The 26,818-nt window shown below is 49.1% G+C and overlaps 10 protein-coding genes across 10 annotated transcripts; 3 read left to right on the top strand and 7 right to left on the bottom strand.

Moving 5' to 3' along the window:
* The first annotated feature begins 1,417 nt into the window (after positions 1–1,417).
* On the top strand, positions 1,418–5,429 carry EDB82DRAFT_18883 (uncharacterized protein). Its single transcript, XM_065607172.1, has 5 exons — positions 1,418–2,424; positions 2,474–2,583; positions 2,638–4,113; positions 4,167–4,898; positions 4,952–5,429. Exons 1-5 carry the CDS (start codon positions 1,633–1,635, stop codon positions 5,310–5,312), a joined length of 3,471 nt encoding a protein of 1,156 aa, XP_065465382.1. The 5' UTR covers positions 1,418–1,632; the 3' UTR covers positions 5,313–5,429.
* Positions 5,430–5,957: 528 nt separating this feature from the next.
* EDB82DRAFT_18885 (uncharacterized protein) lies at positions 5,958–6,417 on the bottom strand. The gene has a single exon (XM_065607173.1). It carries the CDS (start codon positions 6,348–6,350, stop codon positions 6,054–6,056), a length of 297 nt encoding a protein of 98 aa, XP_065465381.1. The 5' UTR covers positions 6,351–6,417; the 3' UTR covers positions 5,958–6,053.
* A 560-nt stretch (positions 6,418–6,977) lies between these two features.
* EDB82DRAFT_519551 (uncharacterized protein) lies at positions 6,978–8,276 on the bottom strand (the record flags this gene model as incomplete). Its single annotated transcript, XM_025731680.2, has 1 exon — positions 6,978–8,276. One exon carries the CDS (start codon positions 8,274–8,276, stop codon positions 6,978–6,980), a length of 1,299 nt encoding a protein of 432 aa, XP_025590681.2.
* A 1,118-nt stretch (positions 8,277–9,394) lies between these two features.
* Positions 9,395–10,568, bottom strand: EDB82DRAFT_18871 (P-loop containing nucleoside triphosphate hydrolase protein). The gene is made up of 2 exons (XM_065607171.1): positions 10,524–10,568; positions 9,395–10,473 (listed from the first exon to the last, which is right to left on the bottom strand). The coding sequence occupies exon 2, from the start codon at positions 10,226–10,228 to the stop codon at positions 9,437–9,439; it is 792 nt and encodes a 263-aa protein (XP_065465380.1). The 5' UTR covers positions 10,229–10,473; positions 10,524–10,568; the 3' UTR covers positions 9,395–9,436.
* A 1,844-nt stretch (positions 10,569–12,412) lies between these two features.
* Positions 12,413–14,326, bottom strand: EDB82DRAFT_483940 (WD40-repeat-containing domain protein). Its single transcript, XM_025731681.2, has one exon. It carries the CDS (start codon positions 14,233–14,235, stop codon positions 12,649–12,651), a length of 1,587 nt encoding a protein of 528 aa, XP_025590682.1. The 5' UTR covers positions 14,236–14,326; the 3' UTR covers positions 12,413–12,648.
* Positions 14,327–14,475: 149 nt separating this feature from the next.
* On the bottom strand, positions 14,476–18,045 carry EDB82DRAFT_18863 (uncharacterized protein). Its single transcript, XM_065607170.1, has 2 exons — positions 17,541–18,045; positions 14,476–17,482 (listed from the first exon to the last, which is right to left on the bottom strand). Exons 1-2 carry the CDS (start codon positions 17,768–17,770, stop codon positions 14,893–14,895), a joined length of 2,820 nt encoding a protein of 939 aa, XP_065465379.1. The 5' UTR covers positions 17,771–18,045; the 3' UTR covers positions 14,476–14,892.
* A 1,985-nt stretch (positions 18,046–20,030) lies between these two features.
* On the bottom strand, positions 20,031–21,294 carry EDB82DRAFT_483932 (GAF domain-like protein). The gene is made up of 5 exons (XM_065608219.1): positions 21,068–21,294; positions 20,880–20,984; positions 20,810–20,814; positions 20,679–20,758; positions 20,031–20,617 (listed from the first exon to the last, which is right to left on the bottom strand). Exons 1-5 carry the CDS (start codon positions 21,068–21,070, stop codon positions 20,265–20,267), a joined length of 546 nt encoding a protein of 181 aa, XP_065465378.1. The 5' UTR covers positions 21,071–21,294; the 3' UTR covers positions 20,031–20,264.
* Positions 21,295–22,095: 801 nt separating this feature from the next.
* Positions 22,096–23,902, top strand: EDB82DRAFT_483927 (uncharacterized protein). Its single transcript, XM_025731684.2, has 2 exons — positions 22,096–23,289; positions 23,349–23,902. Exons 1-2 carry the CDS (start codon positions 22,316–22,318, stop codon positions 23,401–23,403), a joined length of 1,029 nt encoding a protein of 342 aa, XP_025590685.1. The 5' UTR covers positions 22,096–22,315; the 3' UTR covers positions 23,404–23,902.
* Positions 23,903–23,993: 91 nt separating this feature from the next.
* Positions 23,994–24,938, top strand: EDB82DRAFT_18739 (SCP2 sterol-binding domain-containing protein). The gene is made up of 3 exons (XM_025731685.2): positions 23,994–24,045; positions 24,148–24,348; positions 24,417–24,938. Exons 1-3 carry the CDS (start codon positions 24,030–24,032, stop codon positions 24,578–24,580), a joined length of 381 nt encoding a protein of 126 aa, XP_025590686.1. The 5' UTR covers positions 23,994–24,029; the 3' UTR covers positions 24,581–24,938.
* Positions 24,939–25,052: 114 nt separating this feature from the next.
* EDB82DRAFT_519543 (2-nitropropane dioxygenase) lies at positions 25,053–26,390 on the bottom strand (the record flags this gene model as incomplete). Its single annotated transcript, XM_025731686.1, has 6 exons — positions 25,053–25,161; positions 25,214–25,393; positions 25,443–25,528; positions 25,583–25,611; positions 25,666–26,202; positions 26,267–26,390. 6 exons carry the CDS (start codon positions 26,388–26,390, stop codon positions 25,053–25,055), a joined length of 1,065 nt encoding a protein of 354 aa, XP_025590687.1.
* Positions 26,391–26,818: the final 428 nt, after the last annotated feature.

Below are 26,818 nucleotides of genomic sequence, written 5' to 3'. Positions count from 1 at the left end.
TCCAGGAGTTGGGCTCCACGCCGCGACCACGAGGCCTCCACTGTAACTCAGCGCACCACCATAATCTCCCTCGTTTACCACTTTACCTTTACTGACCTCCACCCAGCCATCATCTCCGTCTGGAGCTTGTACCTTTTGGTTCGAACGGTCCGTCGCATGGCCTCTCGTGAGCATCCATCCATCCATTTCAAAGTTGCGGTGTTGACCAAGTTCCATCGCATGTCGCGCTTGATTGCATTTACATATGTAGGTATGCGCAGCACTATCTATCCAGTAGGTAGTGATTGAGTGGGCTTTCGCTTGCTTACATGCTTATCTGCTTACCTGCTCTAGTACAGTCAGTCGGTGCCCTTCTTTGTTCATGTACATACATACTTTGTATCCTACCACGACGTTTTTACCCGCTTCGTTGACCGTATGCGGCAACCATCGACCGACCTAAACCCCAATTATTCACTCAGCTACAGACTACGGCACCGTACCGTACAGTGCATACCAGCCTAAAGCAAAGGGTATAGTTTACGCAAGGGCAACAAAAGAAAACACTAGACCGCACCAGCGGGTAGCGACGTCTGTCTGTCTACCTACTACAGCGACCAGAAAAGCTGCAGGCCACTGTGTTGTACAGCTCGCGGTTCCAGGTACAGTTACTTTCATCTCCCTGCTGGAAACTCTTCCTCCACTTGGTTTGCGGTGCATGGGGTGGCAGAAAAAAACGGGCAGCAGGGGTCCGCCAAAGGAAAAAAAAAAAAAAAGAGTCTTCGCCGACATCATCCCCCAGTCACAGCCAGGCATCTAGGTTCCTTGACCCCCTGGTCTTGTTTAGCCTCCTCCGACTGTCAACTCGGCAGGGTCGGTTCGTCAACTGGCTCAAAATCTACCTGCGTCTGGCCCGCCCAAGCCCGCCCACCCCCGGCAGACCGTCTTTTGTGCCTTGGGGTTTGAGGCTGTCGGTCCCAGATTTGCGCTCGACTTGAAGTCGACATCATACTTGTCCAAGAATCGATCCGTTCGCTCACCAAATTTGCGCCTTTCTTCCCTCAATCCCCAGCTCTCCCACAGTCCCGAGCGCGTACCTTTGCATCGCTCACGCTGCCCTTGCTTCTCACTGTGCAATACAATTCGTTTCGACCAGCGTCGCGTCTGTGCTCCCCCACCGCTGTCCGTCTCCCAGGTACCGAAAGAGCTTGTCGAATCTCCATCTCGTCTCTGCCCAACTGCTGATCCTACCGCGTCACCGGGGCCCGGGCTGGCTGGAAGAGTCTACTCGACATCTCGTTTCTCTCTTCCTGTCTCTCTACCTCTCTCAAACCTCACTCACTTCTCACTGACGGGTACGGTACTTCGTACACATACATGTCATCATACCCAGTCGTTTCAGACACGCCCACCCCCATGCTTTCCTGGTCTCTCAACCTCTCTTGCTGAAGGGCCCAATTATCACCCGCCCCTCCAGCTTCCAAAGCAATTGGAAGCTTCACTTCACTCCCCGGGGCTTTCTTTTTGTTTCGCCTCTGCCATTATCCTCTCGTACCTATCCATGGCCACCGCCTCTACGTGGTCCCTGCTTTTCTCTTCGCCTTGTTCCTGATTATGTGTGCAAGTACTACAATACATATATAGTACTCAAGCATGGATCCAGCACCTCCCGATAGTAAACGTCCGCGCCTCTCTTCGTGGCCTGTCGGTACACCTCAACAAGGAGTATCACTACCACATCCTCACGCTCATCAACTTCCACCACCGCCTCCGCCTCCGCCCGGCGCTCTACATCACCCTCATCCTCCCCCGAGCCCGTATCAGCATTATCCTCCACGACCTATCGAGCATTCTTCAGCTCCACCGACGCCTTCTCACGCTGCGCCAGCGCAACCGCATCACGAATCCGATCGTCGCCATCATGAGCCAGAGCCTTATCCTCCTGTTCAAGAATACCACCGGCAGCAACACCCACATCAACATCCACCGCAACATCCACACCAGCACCCGCAGCAACATCCGCATCCGCAACAGCACCCGTCTCTGCCTCCATCGCCGGCGCATCCAGCGCATCACCCGTACCCGCCCTACGGCCCAAGAGATCCTCCGATAAAACGAGACCCTGCCAAGGATCAACGCCGACCTAATTCGACGGGCCATGCGCCCGAGGGGATGTCGTCCACACCACATCTCCCGCCGACTTCACTTCCACCACCACCGCCTCCTGGCGCATACTCGGATAACTCGCGACACATGAATTACGATAGCGCGCCTTCCATGCCCCCGACTCCGGGTGGCTATCGTGCGCCCAGCTACCCTCCACCCACCCCTGTACCTCATCAAGCATCTTACGAGCAACATGGATATTCCTCAGGCCACGAGCCATTCTATAGTGTGTATTCGTCGTCTGTACCCGCCAAGAAGAAGAACACGCGAGCTTCCCAGGTACTATTCCCTCTAGCCGTCAAACCGTTTAAATGTTAACAAGGAGCAGGCGTGTGATAGCTGTCGGCAGTTGAAGGCTAAGTGTGATGAGACAAAGCCATGCAAAACTTGTAAAGAAAAGGGCGTGGAGTGCAAATACCGTGACCCCGTTCCTAAAGCGTAGGTTTAATAACTTCATTTCTCACGGATGTCATAACTAAATACGGGAAATAGCACGGATAAGGCTCAAGCCGACATTCTAGATGGTCTCAGCACCGTCCAGACCACACTCAATTCGATCATTTCTCATTTGGGACGGGTTGATCAAAGGATGATCAAGATGGAGTCGGTTCTGCCAAAACATCTTCTGGCATCAACGCTCAAAACCGAACCAACCGTTGAAGAAGAGTTCAAACGAGCGCCAGCATCGCCTTATGTGGCCAACGGCGCTTCTGCCGACCCCTACTATGCCGATGCTCACCGCGATCACCCCTCATCGGAATCTATGCCACTTCGTATGATGGCTGAAGATGAGATGGAGGTGGAGCCCGGTCCGCCCGTACCTCCTGGAGAGCCTGCTATTCCTATTAATCACACGACATTGGCCGGACTACTTTTAGAATGGCCGTCTGTTCGTGAGCTGACAAAACATCACATCGAGCGAGAGGGTATTCGATATATCAGCGAGTATCCCATCAGCCAGGAGCAAAACCGCGGAGTCCTGATTGTTTATGGACGAGGCGAAGATTCTCACCCTTCGCGACACGTCCGGGAACCGACCGACCATGGCAACCTGGATATGGCTGACGATTCATCCGATATGGCATCTCCTTCACCGGCGGCCGATTGGGGTCAACTAGGTGGACTCAGTCCTCCCGATCAAGTGGAATACAAGGGCGGCGTCCTGGCATTTGACGGAAACCCTGACTTCTCAGAGTCGAAAGTGTGGGCGTATGTCGAGAGTTTCAAAGAAAACATCCTTAACATGCACCCTATCATACAGCCCAAGCTACTAGATTACTGGGTCAGGCACTTTCTTGATAATCTCCCAGCCTCACACCCACGATCCGCAAAGCCACAAGCATCCAAGCCTACGTTTGCTGTTGGGGGAGGTTCACAGACGCCAGAAGCTGCAGGCTCAAAAAGGAAACGATCGCCAGGGCCGGATGGTTCCGAGCCACCCACACCCGCGCCACAACGTGCTGGCCGACCAGATCGGTCCATCCACAGCGCTCTAGTCCTCACCGTTCTGGCCTTGGGTAAGGTTTGCCTTCACCGTGAGAACGTACCTGATGTCGTCCACCCTACCGAACAGCTTCCCCATGGTAGCCCGGCCATTCGCAACGGAGCCATCCCGCCTTCACCCAACCAAGGCTCTCCTCCGGGATACTCATCCCACTCGCACTCTTCAGGCCTGCCATCCCCTAAGGAGCAAGAAAGAAACGTACACAGTCGTCGATCATCCATTCATGGCGTGGGCGGCTTCCGCTCCGGCTTTAGCTTGAAAAAGAACTATGAGGTGATACCGGGTTTAGAGTATTTTGCATATGCCACTGATATTCTTGGAAACCATCTTGGCGCGTATAACAACATGAAGAATGTTTATGCCAACATCTTCGCTGGGTTATATCACGGTCAGCTGGGCAGACCGATGGAAAGTTTTGCCTTCATTCACAAAGCCAGCCACAAGCTGCAGGTCATCATGAGACCGTAAGTTTTGGGAAACCTAATTAAAAGGCTATCGACGACTAATCAGATCACAGGAGCTTAGATAAGATGAGACGAATTAAGCGGAACAGCGAATTCATCCAGGAGACTAAGTACAACCAGCTTGCTCTGACTTTCTGGACCTGTCTGCAGCTTGAGAGTGATCTCATTGCTGAAATGCAACTTCCACCATCTGGACTGCTATCTTATGAAGACGACATGCCGCACCCCAACATGAGTCTCTTGGAAGGCTTCAACCAACGCATTCTAGACAGCTACCCAGGCCAATTGTATCTGAGAACCCACTTGAACAGCATACATCGGATGTTCTATGCACCCGAAGACCCCGGAAAAGGAGGCAAGGATAAGTTCAGAAATGTGGGTGTCGTATCTGACGCTGTTTCTGGCATGCACTGGGTCGCACCAAGCTTCGCATTTCGAGAGGATGACCCACCAGCCGACGATATCTTGGCTGCAAGATTGCGGGCGAAGTACTGGGGCGCTCAGGTTATTACCTATCGCCCCTTTATCCGACAGATTCTCCAGTTCTCGCACTCGATCAAAAATCATGCTTCGAGTCCTAACTTCCCTAGCGTCAGCTCGGAATTTCGACAAGACGTCACTGCGCCTGTCATTCACCCTAAGGCCAGGACGATTGGAGACATTGATCCCCAAGTGGTTGAGCTGGCTAAGAAAGGCATTAAGGCACTTATTGAGAGTACCCGCGCCTTCCATGGCTTAGGAGACAAGAGGCCGATCATCACCAATATCTTCGGCACTGCCCATGCGTGAGTTACCCTCCTTCAAACCGTGTATGACAAACCATGCTGACCAATTCCAGTCAATGGGGCAACCTCTTGGTTCTTTCGGCTGCTTTCCGCGACCCTGTGCTTCACAGCTATGTGGACGAGGAATTGCTGCGAACTTTGTTCCATAAAACAATCCAGTTCTTGCGACAGTCGGCAACAGCAACGAGTGCACTCCGAACAGACATGCACATTCTTGAGGGCCTTCAGAGAGATCTGTTCAGCTATGATCCCAGGACTAACTCGAGCTTCTCGAGCGGCACAAGCGCGCCTGGTTATCACACCCCAAGACCCGTTGCCATGGCTGCACCTCCCCAGATGCCTCATTCGATGAGCGATCAAGGACACCCACGTTCCATGCCTCATCATCTCCAGATGACATCGCATGGGCAGTAGTCGGATCAATATAATTCTCACACTCAATCCCACACTGATGACTTTCTTATCAACTTTTCATCATGAAATGGCGTTTTGGGAACTGATTCAAACGCGCCGCAAGAGATCATGGAAGCGTGCCAAAGTATGGTAGTGCGTTTCAAGACGCCTCGCCAACCAAGATGTACTTGACGGATAACGCAACAATACCCCTTTGCGCACGGATTGCGCACATTTGGATATGACCAGGATGGATGGATGGATGGCGCATCGCACCGCACCATTATGTCGAGTACAGGTATCTTGAGGTTGGTTCTAGCCTACCCAGTGTCTTCTCGACTTGTTACAATGTACCATCAGCAGTGACGTACAGCAAAAGAATACCCCCTTGGGGTGCAAACCCCAATTCGAACACATGCGATTGTATATACATTCATGTATGTATTTTCCTTTAGGCCTTGCCAGTCATTTGCTTGATTTTGCTTATAGAGAGGCACATCTGTTATTTGTTTTGATTTATTTACAAGAATTGCATTGCATGGCTACTTGGTATGGCAAATGGTTTTCTGAACATCATGGATCTCGATTTTCCTTTTTAACGTGGAGGGATTCGGAGGAGATACCACTCATGGTTGCTGAGCATTATATACCTAGTACATACACATATTGGATTGAGGGAGAGGAGGAAAATACTTGCAAGCTCACTGTCATTTTGTTTATTTGGATATTTAGAGGCGACTCGATTTTAAAAAGAGGCCAAAATTATACATAGCCAACGAAGCAAATACTCAAATCTTGGTTAATGAACTGTGAATAAAAAAGTGAAGAAACGTACAAGCCCGTGTTTCCTGTATGTTCCATGACGCCATTGAGGCCCTCGTCCTTTAATCCTGGCACTCTTCCTGCATCCCATTCATTACATGCAGCATCTCGATAGTGGCTAGCAAACGCCAACAGCCCAGAACAGACCAGGTCAGGCAGTCCCCTGCCCCTGAAGATGCATAGCACTAGTAGTGCGTTAAATGCGTGGGGGAGGCACTGTTCCATTGCTTGTAGCATGAAGGTACGTACATATTGCCCTGCCCGCCTCTGATCTGAGCGTCCCCCACCAAAGAAAAGCTCCCCCAGAAGGGTTTGTAGCCTTCTTCGGCGTTTCCGTTGGTACTTCTAGAACTTGAGGGTTGTGAGGGCTAGAAAAAGGGGCAGAACAGTAACCTGTATAGGTACCTATGTTGCAACTTGACTCATTTGGAATGATTAATCGATTTATCTCTACACACCGACTCCTAGATTTGTTGCCTTTTACGGTCTCAAACGAGTCATACTAACAACCAGCTTTGGGTGAAAATCACAGGGATTCAGGTTTGGCGTCAACAAGGAAAAAGCAATTCGTTTTACCTGTCATAAAGATTCGCAGCAGGGGTAGCGAAACACGAGAATCAGATAAACAGGCATTGGCCACGAGCATTGCGAGAACCACTCTATACTACATAAGATAATGAATGTACTTGTATCAGTCCCTCACAGCGAGGCGCTCAATCAAATTCACGCCGAGACTGTATGTATGTGACCGTGGACTTTGCGAAATCTGTTCGGTATTGGTACTTGGTATAGGACTAGCGATGGATGAAATCTCAACGGCCATGAATCAATGTATGTGTCCTGTAACGACTGGTAATGTTGTGTCTAGGCCCCAATCTTGTAAAACTTCTTTGAGAACTCCTCCTCCAATAACTTGAAAGCCTTCAGCACCAAGATCAATCCACCCTTTCTGTTCGTGTTCGATTGTGACGTCCCAGTAGTCGATCCGGTGTTCTCAGGGTCTGACTCTTCTTCACTATCGTCATCCCAGCTCTCTTGAACTTTGGCCTTTTTGGGACGTTTGACGATCTTCTTGACAACCTCTTCTGGTTTCTGTGTCTCGGCTTCCTCAATTAGGACTTCTGATTCCTCCATGTAGGTGTCATCTTCGTCAAGATCGTCAGGATCGTAGTCTCCTTCAGCACCCATGACGCCCTTTAGACTGGTCACGATGGTCTTGAGCACGAGTGAAAAATCTTTGAGGTGAAACCAGACATCTCCCTGTTTGATGTGGTTATCACGTACGAGTACCTTCAAACTCCCGTGTTTAAAAAAGTCGTAGATATAAGCGTTGAATTCAGTGTCAGTGTCATGAGGCCAGATGGGGATGTATGGTATGGCAGACCCCTCCAAGAAAATACCACCTCTCACGTCTGAGCACAAATCATTGATGGTCGTGAAATCATCACCAAATCCAGACAGGGCTGCGAACGGTGACCGAATGACTGTTGGGTTTCCACCCATAAACGAGGACTCGCAAGGCTTCCTGGGCCCAACCAACACCTTGATTAGGGGTGGTTCGCGGTCTGGTTCATCCCCTAGGTGCTGGTTGATGTATGAATTAACATAATCTTTGAAGATTGACAACACATCCTGATTGTGGCCAATAAGGAGCTTCTCTGCAGGCTCTGGTAGCCGCCTCAAAAAGATTTCTGATGAAGACTGGGCTGCTATGGCGGCAACCTTTGGTGTTCGCTTGATGGGAATGCGGTTAAAAAGATGACTGAGTACCAGCATCAATTCACAAAGAACCCGTTCCTGAGCATCTTCAATATCTTCACACAATTTGTGAAAATAGCCTCCCCGAAGCAAAGAGTGATATGCAAAAACGGCATTCTCAGTGAAATACAAATGGCCGACTAGCCCAGCAAAGTTCACAGGTGCTCCTTTTGCCGACAAAAGATTCTGACGTCGCGAGTACTCGATCGAGAACCATAGATGATGCTTGACTGGCATTTCGGCATCTGGTCCTCCGAGGTACAATCGGGTTTGTGACAAAAGCGCATTGACTGCATTAAGTGCAAAAGGGGAGTTACCAGTGCCACCAAGAAGGATAAACAATTGAAGAATCAGAATAGCCGAAACAAGAAACTGGCCTCTCAGGGCCGGTAGGCGCGAAGACATGACTTCATGAACTCGCTCTTGGGAGATACCATTGGAAACAATATTACCCAGAAGATCAAAGCCTCTTCAGCCAGCACAACCAGAGGCTTGTCGATAGCTCTGAGGCAATAAGAAAACAGAATCGCCACTGAAAACAACAACTTTGCAGGGCATATTGATACCAAGTGCGAGCGTCCCAGTGGCGACAACTACCCTGAGGTAGCCCCGGCGAAAAAGCATTTCCACGCTGGACTCTGTTAGCTGGAATAGTACGACATAAACTGTGAGGGGGTTGTGAAAGATATCGAGCGGCTTGGGGCACGTCTTGAAAGGAGAGCACTTACATCTGACGATAGCGTCGGTTCATACCAGCGTGATGAACGCCCAACCCACGACGAAGAGCATCGATTAACCATGATTCGACCTTGTCTCTGCCCATACTGTACACCAAATCGTCGAAATCACGTTGCTGCATCTTTGTCATGTCTGCAAAACTGAATTGATCCAAAGGTGCCTCCGGTTCGAAGCTTTCCCATCTACTGATCTCCTCACCCGATTCCTCACGAACCAGGTCAAGCTTGGAAATATTATCACCTGCATCTTTAGACCGATTGGGAAAGAATCTTTCCATAATATTAGATCGATCGATATCACGGTCACTGTCCTTCTGTTTCTTCCATTGCTCGAACTTTTGGACCCTTTGTCGCCATGCCTGGCCTGTTTCCCTGAACTTCCTCTCTGCAGTTTAGAGTTCGATGAGGATATGTTGGACGCATTGTTCGTATTTTGAGCGGTCGTAGTTGAACACAAGAGCTGGTAGCGAATCTAGTCTGTGGAGATCACAGACCAAAGGGAAAGGCTTCTGAAAATGTCGCTCAAGAGGAACAACGGGTTGGTCTCTCCGGTAGGTCAGGAAATGGCGAGCTCTCCATTTTCATCACTCTCCTGAGCACAACTTTCAGGTCCTTTTCCCATCCAATAACATGTTGCTTTTCGGTCCATTCAGGTAAGACATTAACGGGATCTAGTTTAGCTGTCTCGGGCAAAAGTGTCTCAGGAAATGTTTTTCTCATGTGCTTCCACAGTGTGAGACAGTCTTGAGCCTCCAGGTTCACGTCGTCCAACACAGATCTGTTTCTATACGATGTCAGTAACGTCCATCAAATTTGGCAAAGAACAACCTACCTATCCTTCAGTGCAACCACTGGATGCACAAACCTGAAGTTGTGACTGATGCTGTCGCCTTCATCTAAACCAGGAACAGGAAGCTGCGACGAGTTTGAGAGGACCTCGAAGGCAAAATCCTTCGGCGGATCATATGTAAACTTACGGAGATCTGAATATCTCACCCCGTGAACAACTATCTTCATATCATAACCCTTTTGCGCCTGTGCAGTCGACAGCCAGTCTCTGAGCTCGTTAGGGTTGCCTACCATGACCGAAAGGGCAATGATTGGGCAAGGTGCCAGGAGAAGCAGCTGTTCCCATACAACACCATCATCCGCCTGTCCTATGTAATGGACCTCGTCGAAGATTATCCTCTTCACTCGGCAAGACCACGCATTTGTGCCGACCGCATTTGTGGGAGACAGTAACATGATTGGTAGCATATGAGGCACAGTGACCAAGATCTGGTACTGAGGCAGGTTATTGATGCGGTAGTCCCGAGTATGAACTGCCCATATCGATTTGCCTGTTTGCTTCTGGTATAACTTGGAGAATCGTGCTTCTATTTCCGCAGCAATCTGATTCACCAAAGCTTTTGTTGGCGCCACGTAGACCAAAACCCCGTCGTCACTCTCTTCAAGTACTTTCTTCATTGCGTAGAAAGAAATGAATGTTTTGCCGGCAGATGTTGGAGCTACTACCAAAACGCTTTCATTCGCATCTATACAATTGATAACATCGCGTTGCCAGGCATCGGGCTCAAACTGCACGCTGGTATCATGCCGAGAGTCGAATTGTCTGTCCATGTAGGGGCCGCCATGTTCAAGTTGCAGAAGTCGAGTATTCTTCACTAACTTGGGAGCCTTCTTCAAAACTATTGATCTGATGTAGAACGGGAGTGTTCGAGAAGTCTCGAGAGTGGCGATAGGCAACGGAGTCGCCGTTAGTGCCTTGAGGACCTCTTAAACAGCGTTGGCGATGTCTGGTGTACAATGAGCCGACTTGGATATTCTCCCAAGCCAGCTCCAGATCATCGAAACTAGATATAGCCCTAACGCACACTGTTATCAGTATCAATACCAGAACGAGACCGTCACTTACCTTCAAGTGAATCCTCACGAGTTTTCTTACGCACCTGGATCCATATCTCCATCAATATATGACATAAACACAGCTGGACCTCTGGCTTTACGGCATCATGGCTGCCGCTAGATCCTATGGATTGGAAATCCAAAGCCCTGGGGTAGCAATCGATTGGGCTATTGACCTTCTCAAATTCGTACTTGTCGCGCCAGTGGTTCAGGATGTCCATTAGTTTGACCTTTTCTTTCTCATCGTTGCGTTTTTGTGCTTCCAACAAGGCGTTATGCTTGCCTCCTTTTCCGGGTTTTTGTTTGTGATGTTTGGGCTTGGCAACCTTGCTGCCAGTAACAATGCTTTTTCTCGGTTGAGGGCCTACCACGATAGTTTCTCGATTGAACGTCTTGCCAGTTGAACTAGTAAGACTGGCCGCATAGGAAATGACTTCAGCCATTCGTCGCTGCATTTTCTTCTGTCGAGCCCTTTCAAACCAAACGGGAAGTGTCTCACGGCCCTTGAGCTGGGTGACAAGTTTGTAGGCATGTCAATGTCTGAGATCTTCGAACACAAGCTCGGCGTTAGAATCCTGAATCTCTTCTGACTCTCCAATCTCGACGTCTCTCAGAAAGCTTTCCAGTGCGAGATGACTAAAAGGCAATGCAGTCAAGTTCTTTTCAGCTTTTGGTGGGGGGCGTGAACCCTTGGATGACTTGAGTGTAGCAAAGGGCTGCTTGACTTCTCGGTCCCATCCTCTGAAAGTCTCGTTATAGAGAACACGGGCTTGCTCTAGAATTCTGGAGGGGATCTCTCCTTCGCTTCTAATCGCCCGAAGGAGATAGAAAAATACTCGCCCATCGACAATGTCAAAAAGTTCCCACCATTCCTGTTCATTCAGTCCAGATGGCATCTCTATCAAACCTTGGGTTGCTGTGCAGAACATGTGGAGAAATTCGTGGTCCTGACTTTCGATCATTTCGTCTTCATTGCAAAATTCCACACAGGATCTCTCCTGAAGAGAGCAATACTTGAGGGCTGCGACTTGGAGAAGGAAAGCTCCCACCCGATTCAGGTCAGCTTCAGTGATTTCGTTTGTATAAGCGTAATGCTCGATATAGGCACGACAGAAAGCCATAGCATTCTTTTCTCTTGCAGGATAATCCACATCCCCGAATGGATGCTGAGTTATTTGTTGAAGCACTGCTTCCGAAAGCGATAAAAGTTCCTTCGCCTCCAGCATCGGCAACTTGAGAGATGAGCCACGCATGTCTTTCTTTCCACTCAACAATTGCATAAAGACCTATGGGGGTTTAGTAGGTTCTGCATGGTGGCTTAGAAAGAGTCTGACCTTTGAACTCCTCCAAATGATAGAGTTAATGATAGCGGCGTGTCTTCCACTCGCTGTGACTTTCTATATCAGGTATCGCAGGTGATTAGCCTGGTCGGGATCTTCAGGAGGCATGATGAGAACTTTGTCGCTTGGGCTGTTTCATGAGAACGATAAGACAGTGTCAAAGGGAATCCGAGAAGAGAAGATGAGAATGACTCTGGAGTTGAAATGTTGAAAAGTTGAGGAGGGGGAAGAGAAGGAGAAGGGAGAAGGCAGGTGCTTTAACAAAATGGAAGGAGCACTTGCTTGCCAGTACCTGCAACCTGCCACTTGCCACTTCGCCAGAGTGTCACAAGCAGCAAGTTGCCAAACCAAGCATTTAGTTAGAGCGAAAAAGGTTTGTCGAAAAACAATACAGAAGTCGTTGATTGTCCGGCTGCCTGACACTGTTGGATCGTGTTCGGAGCAACAATAGCACAACTTCTCACCTAAACAACTGGCTTCCAACTTTTCGTGCATACCCGCAGATTTACACAAAACTTGATGAATCACTGTATAAGGCAATCATGCAAGAGACCCAGAATGTAAAAAGGACGTTAAATATCTAGACAATCTGCACCAAGACCTTGTATGGCACCGCCTTAGCAGTCGTACAACTACCCGCCTCACTCCTCTATTTCTCCGACTTCTAGGTGCGTACAAGCCTTATACAAAGTCCGTATTCCAATACTCCCATTTTAGTCCGCCGTAACGCCACGCGCAATGCAAATTGAGCTTAACAACATCGGGATATGTAACCACGCTTATCGTGACAATGTATTAAAGGACCCCGGCCATCAAGCTCTCTAGCATACCTCCTGTCTGGCATGCTGATTGTGCTCTTTCCACCTCGGCCTTAACTCGGCGGTATAGAGTCCTGAATCCCTCTTGTAGTTCTGCTGAGCCGCCTGCAAACTCGGCGTAAAGCTCTATAAGATGAAGGCCGACCTCGACGCATACGCTCACATAACGGGGGTCGCAAATATGGCCACAGACCCACTTCAGAATGGGCTGGACAGTGTGTTCGTCCCGGGACTCTAGGGCATCTCGAAGGGCGCTTCGGTGGCGGAGAGCAAGGAGGAGGGTGAGGACATTGAGAGGAGAGTGATCAGGAGAGTGCTTATCAAGGACCAGGTCCAAAGCACGCGCATATCGGGCGTGTCGTAGATCATTTTGCCAGGTGCGCTCCTTTTTCTTGTGCGCGCGAGGCTCGTTTGCGATGACAACATCAGCCCCTTCACCAATCATGTCCAGCTTCTTAGCAGCAGTGACACGACGCTTGCGCTTCTTTCGCTTGGCATCATGGGCGTCTATTGTGCCAGCAACAAGGGCAGCCATTTCCTTCTCACGCTCGGCTTCCCTGTTTGCTTCGGGTGCAGTAAGGCGTGTTCGCACACTGAGGACACCCGACTGCATACCAACAGCGAGGTGGCGGTCGCTTGAATCGGAATCGTCGCCAGAAGAAATGACCTTGACAGACAAGACGGGAGACTGGTACTTGGTGCTTGAGACGACGTTCCATCCAGTCGTCTCAAAGACCTTGACGTGACCCTCAAGACCACCACTAACCAGCCGTCGGCCATTGGATGCCAAGCTGAGAGATGTGACAGTCTTTTGGTGGTTGGTGATCATGTGTAGAGGGCGCGCGCCGACCAGGTCGAGAACGCTGATTGATTCACCGGCGGCAGCAAGAACGGTGGTTCCAGTTGGCATGGACAGGACGTCCTCGACAGGTGCTGCATGCTTGAAAGTCATAACGGCGCTGTTGCTTCCTGTTCGGGGATCCCAAATCTTGACGGTCGAATCGTAACTTCCAGAGACAATCATGTTGGACATGGTGCCAGGCATGAAGTTGGCGCATCGAACGTAATCGGAGTGGCCAACAAAGGTAGTGGTTGGGTCATTGCTAGGAAGATCCCAAAGTCGGACGGTCTTGTCGTCGCTTGCACTCAAAAGAGTAGTCAACTCGGTCGGCGAGAACTTGGTGGTCCAGACGGGCTGCTTGTGATGCGTCCATGTCTTGAGGATGGCCCTGGAGCTAATATCAAAGACCTGGATCTTTCCAGTGTCATCACCTGCAGTCAAGACCCTTCCATCCTTTCTGATTTCACCACTACGCGCAACATCTCCGAATCGAGTGACCGTCTTGAGAAGTTTGCGCGTTCTGTTCGAGAATATTTGTATGCGCGTGCCTGTCGTAATTGCGAAAGACTCGCTGTTGGACGAAATGTGAACGATGGGATAATTCGTAGGCGACGGAATCAGAATCTGATTCTTGAAGGTTTTCCAGTATCGCTGCTCTGCGGTGATGGGCGTAGGGCCCGAAGGCAGCTTGAGCTGCGGGAGAGGTCCCACCTGAGCTGCCATTGTGTCGATTTGCGATGACGGACTTATGTTGTGGTGGTAGAAGTTGAGCTGTTGGCCTGCCTCTTGTTGCTTCCAAACCGTGATTTTTTTTCTGCGATAAGGATAAGATATGAAATTTAGATGGCTGAGAGAACTCGGCGGGGCGTTTGCATGATCTAGCCGTTTTGGGTTAGATCATTCTTTCTCCAAAAGCTACTACTAACCTTCACAGCTTATCCGTAGTTCGCATCAACTTCCTCATGGAATTCAACATTAAAAGAGTCGACAGCACAAATGAAGGGGTAATGGAAGTGAAACATTGAAACAATTGCTTTACACACAGTTCTTGTGATACAGACAAACCTTTATCTACAAATAAGTATCCATGTGTTGCTAGAATTCAGTTTCATGTTAAGGCACTAATAACCTTTCCTAAACAGTAAATAAAACAGCATTCTCTGCACTCACAAGCAAAGCATTGGATCATATCATTTAGGTTGTTATAGTATAAGTATATATGATTGTTTTGTCCAATTCTGTCAATTGGACATCTAAAAGAAAACTTCAACATTGCCTTGCATATCCTTCCAAACCTTGCTTTACTCAACGCCAAAATCATTACTCCAGTGACTATGATAGTATACATTCCCTCTAGGTCTCGTTACCTTGTTTGCTCAACTAATATCCTCCCCTTCTTCGGGACCTGCCTGTCCCAATATCAATACGTTGCATCTCGTGCACCAGTGCCAATTCTTGGCCAGTTCCGTTTGCCCCGCTCATCGTTGGCATAGGAATCTTGGCTGGAATCGGTGGTCCTCCATAGACACCACGGTTCTCATCCTCAAAATCCCATGTGCCCGCACGAGGCAATCCGCGAAGCGAAGCGTTACCATACGGTGTCCTCTCTTGGTAATTGTCCTTAGAAATTGGTGCCAGTGGGCTTGAAGCCGCTGGAGAGTTGTCCGCTGATATTCGGTTCGTTCGCTTCTGGAGGCGAGTGCGGCCAGCTTGAGGAGGTGTGCGAGCTTCATCACCGAACGAATATGGCGTGTTCACAGCAGACATCGAGTGACGTCCACTGCGTGGGGCCCGCCGGTTGCTGGGAGGCATTGGCTTAACTCCTGACAATTGAGGTCTTGAACGTGTTTCGCTGCCAGACATTGGCTTCTTTGTCTCTGGTTCAGGTGCCCACGTCTCCATAGGAAGATGATCGGAGGGGTCGATCTCTCGCCCATCATATGTGATGATCTTCTTTGGTTCATCGTCCATAAAAACCGGCGAAGGGCTTTTTCCGCTTTTCGATGAGACAAGACTGGGGTTGAGGGCGTCATATGAATCAGGTCCAAAAGGAATATCTGACTTCCTCCTCTGGTCTTCAAGTGGAGGAGGCGCAGGACTGACTGACTTGCGCTTAATTCTGTGGTGCGGGTTCGGGCTAGTACGCGGGTCAGGAGAGACGCCCCGGTGCTTCACAATTTGTTGTTCCGGTGGGTTGTAAGTGATGGCGCGTCGGTTGTAAGGCTGGACTGCATACGCATGCTCAGGTGGTGGCTGCCCATACCCTTGGTCAGGTGGTGGCTGGTTGTATCCTTGCAAGGACTCATTCCTAGGACGTCCTCGAGGAGGTATGCTAGACATGCTCTGAGAGTGTTGCCTTCGGTCGTGCCGACGGTCCTCGTAGATAAGGTTTGTCAGTTCTTGTGACTGACTTGCGTCCAATCCTGGCACAAGAGCCGCCGGGGGTGCTGGAGCCGCATAATTGTGCGGACTCTGCATATGCGAAGAGTTCATATCAGCTGGATGGCCTGCATAATTGCCTTGCCCATTGTGTGAGTAGTAACCGTTATCAACAGGGCTCCTAGAGTAGCTTCGACCATGAGACGATGGCAAAGCAACTTGCCAGTCCTCAGGATTCTGGTACCCTCTTGGAGAATGAGTTGGTGAATAATCGTCTTGGTATTGAGCTGGGGCAGGCGACCGTCGTAAAACCAGAGGCGCAGGGCTTGGGTTTTCGTCGAAACAAAGCTCATCAGAACGTTGGAACTGTGAGCCATTCTGAGCATACTTTTGCGCTGATACACCAGAAGCATCAGGCACATCCTCAACTGTGGGCTGCATAGATCGATAGTGAGGGTCATAGCTCGCATCGTAAGAGCTGTGTCTCGGCATACCATCATAGGCGTTCGAGTTTGGAGAAGAGGCTTGGTTAGTAGCGGGGGCTGAATCATAACCCCGGAAAGCTGGACGTCCGGGGTAAGGCACCATCTGCTGTCTCTGGGCCTCGTGTCTCAGAACGTCATGTCTCATCTGTGGAAGCTTATTTGGCGACGTCTCCATGCTTCTTCTTGGCACAAGCTCTTGCCCTGAACTGTTCCCTCTGATCCGGTGTGCGGGTGGTGGCGGAGGTCGCTCATTCTCTACTGGAGAGTACTGCCTTGGGTCATCTAATAATGCAGGTGATTGCTCATAGAAGTCTTGCTGGGGGGTGTAATGGCCGCGGGGATCCATTTGCTCCTGTTGAGAAGCGTATCTGGGGCTATACTCTCGGTCATCGTACTGTCGAGGTTCCTCATAAGCGATCATTGACCTTCGAGACGGACGAGTCGCCTCTCCGCGGGTCGGGGTTGTGTATTCCTGCGGCATATGCGCATGTGGGGATGTGGAATACTGTTCTGTTTGATGACGGGAAGAGAGTGAAGGCGGAGTATTATACTCGACAACTTGTAGAGGTGATTGACTTGGGACAAAACTGCCCGAGTGGGATATCTGTTTGGCATGTGTTCGTGGAGGTGTGCGGTTGTCAGAACCGGCTGGGATTTCCATAGGTACTGCTGCTGGTACTGGCAATGGTGCAGGTACAGGTGCAGGGGCTGGTGCCGGAGCCGTCGCTGGAGCTGGGGGCGACACAGATGGAGCTTCACCAGTGACAGGATCTGATGGCAAAGGACGTCTTTTCACAGGATTTCTTTGTTTCACAGATCCTTGATCTGGTTCAGCTGCTGCAATTTGCTTTGGTTTCGCTACCGGCTTGTCGGGCTTTGGTCGAGAGTCGTAGAAGGTGATTTCAACTCTGATTTCGCCAGCGTATTTGCCTTTGCAGGTCAATGTTTGCCAAAAATCGTTCTGTCCACCGCCAGGAACAATAATCGATCTCAAATCGATCCATGACTCGCCAATCAAGTCTGTTCGTTTATCATCTGTGAAAATAGATAGCTTGAGTTGATAGTAATCTGGACAGTCATGAACCGCAAATCGTAGCTCTTGATCCCTAATGTTTGCGTTAGTCTCAGCTGATCTTGACAGTCCCCCGAGATTGAAAATCTTACCATTTTGGTGTTTGTCCACCACGAACATCGGTTGTTGTCTTCCTGGCTTCCTTTCCCAACCTGGCTGCGCAATAGGGATCTTGCTTTCCGATCGTCTTGCGATTCGGCAGATTTTTGGCTCGATCGACGATAGCGACCAGGGTTCCGATTTCTGGGCCGTCCACTGCAATATCGGCAAAGATGCCTGCAGTGTGCGCCGCACTCATAAGATTCTTGACCTTGGCTGACATTGCAGATGTGCGCGCAAAGGCCGAAGTGACAGTGCAGTGAAGAAATATGAAGTGAGTGAGGGGTTTCGATAACCAGTGCGATCGGTTTGTTTACATGAACAATGGTTGCTGTTTGACTAAAAGATAGCTCGGTTTTGGTAGATCCAAAGTCGGACTGGTGTTAGGAACGATGATGACTAGCGCGAAAGCAAAGACGACGCCTGGCAAGAAGAATTCGAATCCAGAACAATAAAATAACCGATAAATGAAAGCCCGGGGAATGAACAGTCAAGAAGGTAAAGTTTAAAACGAACCAGCTGGGCGTTGTTTGACAGAACCGGGGCTAGGAGGATTTTGGGTATAAAGTGGAATTAAGTTTTTGATAGAGCGAACGTTCCGGAGTGCTTGGATTGAAAGGACAGAAAGTGATCGGTCGGTTCGGGATAAAAAGAGAACAAGCTGAGTGAGTTGAAGAGAGGGCGATGACGGAATGACTGGCACAGCTTGCAACGAGGAAGCGAAGCGGAACGAGGCGGGCGGGCGTGATAGATAACGTTAGAGATGAGCAGGCTTCAAATTAGTAGACCAGCCGCGAAGGATAAACCAACTATACTCTCTGAGTATTGAACAAGAGAGAGTGAGTTGTCAAGTGAAGAGAGCATTCGATCAGCTCTCTGTTACAAATGAATCGATGCGATGGAGCAGGATATCGAGACGTTGTATACGGCTGGGCTTGCGTGTGGTTGGGGGCTGAAAGCGGTAATCGGGTGGGTCTCAGTGGAACACCAGCAGTGGAGCCTCTGATGGGAGGCTGGGCTTGGGCGGGCTGGCTGGCTGGAAACAAGGAGGCTGGTGCACCTACTGCAGGGGCTGAAGTAACCCCTAGAGCCGCCTATTCGTCGAGTAGTTCTGGGGGATTTACAGGGAATACTTGCCCAGATTAAACAGGGGGAAGTACCTAAAGTTTGTGCGGGCCTTGGCAGCATCGAAAATTACCTCGATAGAAATAGTCGCGTCACATTCACACGATTAGACAGATTCAATAGGGCAAAACCATGTGAAAGATCAAAAGGCCTTGTTTCTTCCGACCTCCCGCTCTCGTCCGAATCAGGGGATCATTCAGGGACTGGAAAAGGAATCCACCTCAGCCTGGTTCGGCATTTCAGGAACGAAGAAAAAGCAGACCCCCATCAGTGGATTGATGGACGGTTTCATCCAGATCATGGCTTTAATTCTGAGGCGAAAGAAGGACCTGAGAATGAGAACCAGATATGTACTTTAACTCATTGCACCAGTCATGACTCTTCATTACCCGCACTGCCATCCTCCTACATCACACCACATTCGGGAATAGAAGAGGTACTGCATGTCGACATATTGTACGCGCGTGTTTGGCGAAGTTATGCTCACAGCCACACAGCCATTGCGTATATGCTTAGATACAGATTCGGACTCACGATTGCCAAGCTACTGGCTGACGTTGACAGTTCCACCTCGAGCGATTCATTATTCTCAACTTGGAATCATGACTTGTTCTGAATTAGGACCGTGAATCGTATCAATCCATTCACGAGATCAATCGTGGTCAGTGCTGGCTGTACCATGTCAAGAGTCTCTTTACCGCCTTGGATGGCTGGAGTTATATTGAAGTTGGGCAATGGCGGGAAACGAAAAGCACCAATTTCCAAGCCTGACAACGTGATCGTGCACCCAAGGGCCCATCTAGATTGTGGAACTTACTCCAACGCAAATCGCTGAGGCGCTCTCCAAACCCAAAAGCAGAGCCGGGATAACGGGCCCTGGGCGTTGAGAGACCCCTGCTTTGAATGTCACTTATTATCAGTTGGTCCGCCTTTTGGAGAAATAACGGCTCTCAACCTTTCCGGGTCTGATTGGGAGATGTCCTGTCCTCTGTCGAGATCCCCAATTACACGACCCACTGACTGGATTGTTCCCTGGCTGGCTGAACGCCAGGAACAACCTTCTTCAAAACTTTCATCATCGTGATATTGAATCCGGTTTGATGTCACAACATGTTTGCGGCGGTAAAGGGCACTCGGTTGCCATGGGAAACAACTAAACAATGACACGCCCCTCTATTCTCTAGACTCCAGAACATGAACTCTCGAGCTATTGACTTCCCCTCTCGGCTTACGTCGATTACGGTGTAAGCCGGTTTCACACAACGGCCGTACAAACCCCATTGCTAATATGTCAGTCTATACCGCTCCAGGATCAAGGGTTTCATCATCGAAAAATCGTTTCTGATATAAGTGGGTAGAAGGAAGCGAACGGAAATCAACAAGGAACGTGCAGTATTATTCGATGTCAACAAGACTCAATGTTTTTTGCAAATCTCGACTGCATCGAGACTATGACGGCATAATTATCATGGCCAGGCCAACGCAAAATATTCAATCTCAAGCGCATTAAGGAAAGAGATGTGCAAAAGTTTGCTCGGAGGAATGCTGGCAATCCTTGTTGGTCATATTGTGTCATTGCATACGCTATCCAACTACCAGTCACAGCTCGTGGCGAGCAGAGCCGCAAGCTGCTCTAGATTTGTCTTGTCAATCTCATCGAAGCCGTTCAGCTCAGCACAATCGATGTCAATGATGGCCACCAGCTTCTTGGAACCGTCGTCCTGAGCAACGAGAATAGGCACAACGACCTCGCTCTTACTGTCTCCATCGCAGGCGATGTGTCCAGGGAACTCCTCCACATCTCGAACCAGTTGTGTCTCATGAGTTGCTGCCGCTGTACCGCAGACACCTTTGCCGAACTTGATGGTCTGGCAAGCCACCTTGCCCTGAAAGGGGCCGAGAATAAGTTGCGGGTCCTTGGATGACTTGTCGAGGACATAGAATCCTTCAGTTGGGGACAATGTCATTACCAGTTATCATGTGAGTTTGAGAGGGTTGTGACCTACCAGCCCAGTTCACGTCCTTACTTGGTGAGCCCAGAGACTTATATGCGTGCCATAGCAGAGAGGCGGCATTTGAAAGATTGCTATGGAATTATCAGTCATGTGCGCGTATGGGAAGATCTTGATTTGCTCACCAAACCTAGAAATGATAATGGGTTAAAAAGTGAGTCAAGTACATCCAATACACAAGGTAATTTGACGAACCCAGTTACGCTGGTCTGTGACTAGGCCTTCGGCCTGCCAGAGCACTTGCTCATAGGCATCCTCCTTGGTGACGCCCTCGGCAAAGTTTGACGCATCAGCATGAACCTATAGACGAGTTTAAGTAAGTCATTTCAGATGTGCAGGGTCTGGATATAAAATGGAAAGGAGTGGAGGTAGGACGGACATACCATCTTGACTTGTTTAGGGGGATATAGGATTTTTCAGTGGTTTAAAGTAGCACTGATAGGATTGACGATATGCTTCAACCCGTTCTAGAAGAAATTTCGAAGTCGGTAACGAGGAACCTGGTGGAGTTGACGTGACTTGATCGTCGGTACAATGCGTGTGAATTTGCTTCCTCCCCGCAAAAAAAAAGTGCGCCTACTGATAGACTAATTGATGTCATTTTAGTGCCAATTGGAAATGTCTGCACTGGATATTAAGTAGTTGTAACCTCAATTACAGCGGCTCATGCATCTGCTCATATTCATTATAACCATGCCCCGATATTGATCAATAATTGCTTCCTATTCTGTAGTATTTCAACACGAGCTGCATATCAATAGCGGCCCACCCTAGGGTTTGACATGAGTTGCCAAGAGAACCTCAGCTGAGACCCATGAAGGCGGCGATTGACGACCCCATGAAATTGACCACTACTGTAACTAACATGCAGATCTCGGACAGTAACCGTCTCCATTCAGAGCCTAATGGGAAGCCTAAGACTTTGTTTACTGGAGGTTGGTAAAGTATGAAGCTGGATTTGGTGACCCAATGGTAGTGGAAGAAATCCCCGAGATACTTTAATACAAGGCACTCGCCGATCTTTTCTTTCACCGAGAAACGATCCCCTGGAGCTCTACCTGGGTTATACAAGGGGCCATGCTCGCCAAGTACGGATACTTGCATTACCAGTTGTCTCTCAACACAAGGTGGCCTTTTGCATTTAGGGTAACTCAAATTCTACTGTGATAAAGGGCGTTTGTTGTATTTTATTCTACCACGTGTCAATGGAATGAACGAATGGCAATCCTTTAGGAAACAGATTCACTGGAATATTACTATATTAATGGACAATTTATGTTGTGATTTCCATCTATTGCAGCAAGCTGGGCCATTTTGACTGAGCTTATCAAATACTGAACTAAGACGTCCATTGAGCCACACGTGCCTTGATTAATCAAAAGCAAGAAAAGACTAACAAATATTCATAAATTTCCATTTCTAGAATTTCATCCAATAGCATATCATGGCTGAAACGTTCAATTGACGTTTTTGTGACGGTACCTGAAGATCAGCACCTTCAAAGTCCGCTGATGTCAACGAACGAACAGCCTGGCCAATGACGCATCGAGTTTTGGGATTTCGAACTCTTGGTCTCCAAAGCTCATCTCCAAAACTTAGAAACAACCTCACCTGGAGCTCACTTGATCACCATGAGCTTTCGAATTCCAGGGCGATTCTGCCAGAGCAGTCGGACTTTGCACCATTGGCCTCTTCTCACCGCTACTTTGTTATCACAGTCGCTAATCCCGCTGCGAGTAGCATCCCGTTCCATCCATAATGATGGCCCAAAGAGCTTGAACCCGCTCGTCAACCCTCCCGACGTCACTCGACCGCCACCACTCACACTTCCTCGACGAAGAGATTTCGAATCGGCGCCCAAATACTACTTCGAGCTGGGAAAAGGGTACCTGAAGTTCTACAAACAGGGCCTCAAGAACGTATGGACAAGTCGACGTCTCCTTCGCGAAAAGCTACAGCGGACGCCGGTCAACGACCGACCATCGATATTCAAGCCTCATTATGTGCCCAAAACATTTTCTAGGGCGGACTGGGTCCTCCTCTGGCGAGTGCGACATGATATGATACGGCTGCCTCTATTCGGGCTTATGTTGATTGTCATTGGGGAATTCACAGTTTTGGTCGTTGCCTACGTCGACAGCGTAGTACCGTATCCGTGTAGAATACCAACGCAAATATTCACAGCTCTGGAGAAGGCAGAGCAGCGTCGCAAGGCTTCCTTTGATGAGCTAGAAGCCAAATACCCCCACGGCGTCCTTAGCCCGCGCGTTACACAATCCGTCGCTCGCGCTCACGTTCTCAAGACTCTGCACCTCAGTGGTGCTATCTGGGATCGCCTAGGTTTTCTCCCGCCTGGCATGTGGCAAGCCAAGGGACGATATCGCATGGCTTATCTCGAGGGCGATGACAGAAACATCATCGAGGATGGCGGGCCTATGGGACTCCACTACGAAGAGCTACGGATTACGTGCGCCGAACGAGGTATCGATACACTTGGCAAGAGCGAGACCGAGCTGAGGGGATGGCTCGGCGACTGGCTGCGCTTGACGGCCTCTGAGGATCTTGATGAGAGGAGACGGCGCATGGCCGTTTTGTTTCTAACTAGGTATGCCACGCTTTGAGTTTGTGTTAGTTGTTTGACATTGCTAATTCCCGATGAACCAGACCGGAAAACTGGCCCCAGCAACGAGATTTTGCTGTGCCTGAATGGCAACTCTAGGATGTTGGGTATGGCATATGGGAAGCCGGATACCTACCTAGGCAGTGAAAAAAAGATAGATACATGATGATCAGCAAAGTCGGCATTCTCACGTGCAAATTGCCAGCAAGCTATGATCCATCACCAGGGAGTTGACGGAAACAAACACTACTTGGTATAGTAGTTGGTTGGATGATCTGTAAGCTGACTAGACCTTTGAACTGATGGAATGGAATTGCCGGCACTTGCCAGTAGGTCTGATGGCTTGGAAATGGCAAAAAGCACGTGGCCGCCATATTTTGTGTGCCCGAGTCAGTCTTCCTTTCCAGAGGTAGCAGTAGAAGGAATCTTCCCCCGCGTGGTCGTAGTCTTTTACCCGATTTATGATGCATTTTGTGGGGGAGAAAACATGTGGGATGAATGGATGATCTCATCCCCGTCTTCCCCAGATCCGCCGAGGTTCGCATCACATGCAATCAATAAAGACCCCAAATTGAGACACCCCAGATTCTATGAAACCCCAAAGATCAACGACCATCTGTCGCATTTAAAACCTCGGTTGCTTCTCCCCAGGTTTTCTTAACCTTTTCATTATCGTATACTCTTAATTTGATTTTACACATTAATCTCAACTCGTATCAGCAGCCATGCCTCTCAAGAACGGTATGTCGCAAGAAAGTATCCATGTCCATGATTGTTCTCTGTGACATGGAATACCGTCTCTACCTTCCCAGAACTATCTCTGAGACTGATTCCTATCAATAGACAAGTTCCCCGCCTCGGCCGCCTTCGACGCCATTCAAGAGGCTATCAACGCCAGCGATGCCGATCGCAAGGACGCCATCAAGCAGGGTAACGGTGTCTACGCCTTTACCCTCAAGAACGCGAGCGGCGACGAGGCCAGCTGGCATATTGACCTCAAGGAGACCGGAAAGGTTGCGACTGGCACCGGCGAAAAGCCCGACGGTATGTCGCGACTCTGACACGCGCACGCATGCTTGGCGCAATCCTAAACTAACATCCCTGTTTTCCAGTCACCCTCATCCTCTCCGAAGAGAACTTTGGCAAGCTCGTCGCTGGCAAGGCCAATGCCCAGCGTCTCTTTATGGGCGGCAAGCTCAAGATCAAGGGCAACGTCATGAAGGCGACCAAGCTTGACCCTGTGCTGAAGAAGGCCCAGACCAAGGCCAAGCTGTAGTTGAAGCGTGTTTTTATATAGCATTGTGCATTATTTTGTTGTTTCTTTCTGTACGATATCCACTTGCTGGTTGTCAATCACTCCATGCTTCCTGGATGCGAATACATATAGGAGTATACGCGTCAATATCAATTTTGATACCTTTTTAACATGATAGAAGAGGAAGATTGTCCATAATTATTAGTGGGTAGGTGGATTGTCGTGTCTCGACGACCACTCTGCCACTCTATGTACTGTATGTGTAACTATGTTTTGCCCAGCACAGCACAAGTTTGACCAGTCTGTCTGTATCCATTGTAGCCCATATCTATTTTTGTAATTGCTAGACGGCATGGATTCTTATTGCGTTCCTAAACACGATGCCCAAGTCCCTGAACAATGACCTGTTGTTCTTTGGTGCTTGTTAAAGAGAGAGCTATGTATTGATTTATCCAATAGAACAGCCATCAGTACTCACGATCTGTATCGCATCTTAGACTAAGCCAGCCGCTCTCTGTATCTCACGTTTAGCCTCCTCGCGAACCTCGCGAACAATTTCGCCTGCAGGTTGTACTTTGTTAATAAGCCCAACTCCAGTTCCACTATTCCTGTCAGCAGGTGTGTATATATATATCAGACAATGACAGTACTCACGCCCAAGTATTGATGATATAACGAGCTTCTTCCTCATCATAGTCTTCCTTGAGACTTCGCTGACATTCTTCTAGACTCGCTCCTGCGATAAACTTCTCATGGATAGGACCGACGATGGCACGTCCGTCATAAAGAGGTCCCCAGAGCGTGCTGTTGGTTATTCTGTCGTTAAAGGTAGATCTGTAACATGTAAGTATTAAGTCTTCGTGAAGTAGGGAGGAACATATACTTGAACGTGGATACACCTCCGTCTACAGCCTCGACGACCTTTTGCTTTCGAATCTCCGGATAGTTTGACTCGGGCGCGATAGTGAACTGGGTGCCGTTTTTTAGTAGGTTATTGTGAATCGAGTCTTGTCCGTTACTTACCTTGGTTCCCATCACGACTCCCTCGGCGCCTAGACATTGTCAGTCTCTAGTGTGTGACAAAAGTTGTTGATTTGTACACGTACCCAGAGCCAAAGCACCAGCAACACCTCTCCCATCGGCAATACCTCCTGCAGCCACAATACTTATGCCTCTACTCGGAAACTCTCTGTTCAGCATATCCCTCACTTCCGGGACCAGGCTCACGATACCCGAGCCTTGACGAAATTGATGGCCGCCAGCATCAACACCCTGTGTTACCAGTACATCTGCACCATCTTCCACTGCCTCTCGCGCTCCGGCCACGTTTCCAACCTGCACAAAAATAACAGGAGGATGCTCGAGTCTTTTGAGGCTGGGGATAATCTTGCTGTGAGGCTTGAGATCACCATCCGGAGCAAAAAGCCATACCGCTGCTGGGCGGTTCTTGGCTATAAGCGGCAGCGCCGTCTCCTCAAAGTAGCTTATAGAGCTATGGCTGGTTATGAAGCTTGCTCCAACTAGGAGTGTGCTATCAGATGAGTGATCAGCCCCAAGGAGGGCCCGCACCTCGTCAAAGTGATCCGCAAGCCTATTGACATGCTCCGAGTCGGGTTCAATGAAGGCCACACAAGGGAGAAAACCTGGTATTGAATGTTGGTTAACTCGGAAATATATTGCAAGTTAAGTTCCCAAAGTGGGTGTTACCGAGACCACCAGCCTTAGTGACTTCGGCAGCCATGCGAGGTGTGGCTATTCCGAGCATCGGTGCATTGCTAATGAGGGGACTTGTCGCCCAAGGAAACCGGCTAAGTAACTGTGAAGGACTCATTGTGGTAGAAGATAGATACGTTTATGATGCTGATCCAAGAAGAAGTTGATTTTTGCTCAATATTTAATGTTCGCCTACTTGATGGAAGTGGAAATGCGATATAAGCTGACCTTGCTGAGATTTGTCGTATCTCAAGATCGACGGGATATCTATCGTCCCGCGATCTTCAATATTCCTCCGTAATTATGTCAACCCTTCCATTATCAATTATTCTCAACGCGCCTTAAAAATACATACTACCTCAAGGTCAATTTCCTATAAACGTTGCTTCACTTCAAAACTCAAAATTGTTGTTAACCTGTGGTTGTAAATCACACACGTCTCTACCAAATTCGACATAGTCACAAATCTATTAAGAACGTGTACGCCCGCCTATATATATAGAATGGTCCTTTTTAGAGCTAGGATTTCAACTAATGGTGAGCATC

This window comes from Fusarium venenatum (assembly GCF_020744135.1).
Source record: "Fusarium venenatum strain MPI-CAGE-CH-0201 chromosome Unknown EDB82scaffold_1, whole genome shotgun sequence".
In the NCBI taxonomy this organism is placed as follows: domain Eukaryota; kingdom Fungi; phylum Ascomycota; class Sordariomycetes; order Hypocreales; family Nectriaceae; genus Fusarium; species Fusarium venenatum.
This window is presented reverse-complemented; position numbering and strand designations above follow the sequence as displayed.

Bases quoted from the DNA above. Each gene is read 5' to 3' on its own strand.
- EDB82DRAFT_18883 (XM_065607172.1), top strand. From the start codon at position 1,633: ATGGATCCAGCACCTCCCGATAGTAAACGTCCGCGCCTCTCTTCGTGG. The intron at 2,584-2,637 runs GTAGGTTTAATA...TACGGGAAATAG, and splicing joins CGTGACCCCGTTCCTAAAGC to CACGGATAAGGCTCAAGCCG. The intron at 4,114-4,166 runs GTAAGTTTTGGG...ATCAGATCACAG, and splicing joins CTGCAGGTCATCATGAGACC to GAGCTTAGATAAGATGAGAC.
- EDB82DRAFT_18885 (XM_065607173.1), bottom strand. From the start codon at position 6,350: ATGCTACAAGCAATGGAACAGTGCCTCCCCCACGCATTTAACGCACTA.
- EDB82DRAFT_18871 (XM_065607171.1), bottom strand. From the start codon at position 10,228: ATGGACAGACAATTCGACTCTCGGCATGATACCAGCGTGCAGTTTGAG.
- EDB82DRAFT_483940 (XM_025731681.2), bottom strand. From the start codon at position 14,235: ATGGCAGCTCAGGTGGGACCTCTCCCGCAGCTCAAGCTGCCTTCGGGC.
- EDB82DRAFT_18863 (XM_065607170.1), bottom strand. From the start codon at position 17,770: ATGTCAGCCAAGGTCAAGAATCTTATGAGTGCGGCGCACACTGCAGGC. The intron at 17,483-17,540 runs GTAAGATTTTCA...CGCAAACATTAG, and splicing joins GGTGGACAAACACCAAAATG to GGATCAAGAGCTACGATTTG.
- EDB82DRAFT_483932 (XM_065608219.1), bottom strand. The intron at 20,618-20,678 runs GTAGGTCACAAC...CCCCAACTGAAG, and splicing joins TAAGGACGTGAACTGGGCTG to GATTCTATGTCCTCGACAAG.
- EDB82DRAFT_483927 (XM_025731684.2), top strand. From the start codon at position 22,316: ATGAGCTTTCGAATTCCAGGGCGATTCTGCCAGAGCAGTCGGACTTTG. The intron at 23,290-23,348 runs GTATGCCACGCT...CCGATGAACCAG, and splicing joins GCCGTTTTGTTTCTAACTAG to ACCGGAAAACTGGCCCCAGC.
- EDB82DRAFT_18739 (XM_025731685.2), top strand. The intron at 24,349-24,416 runs GTATGTCGCGAC...CCTGTTTTCCAG, and splicing joins CACCGGCGAAAAGCCCGACG to TCACCCTCATCCTCTCCGAA.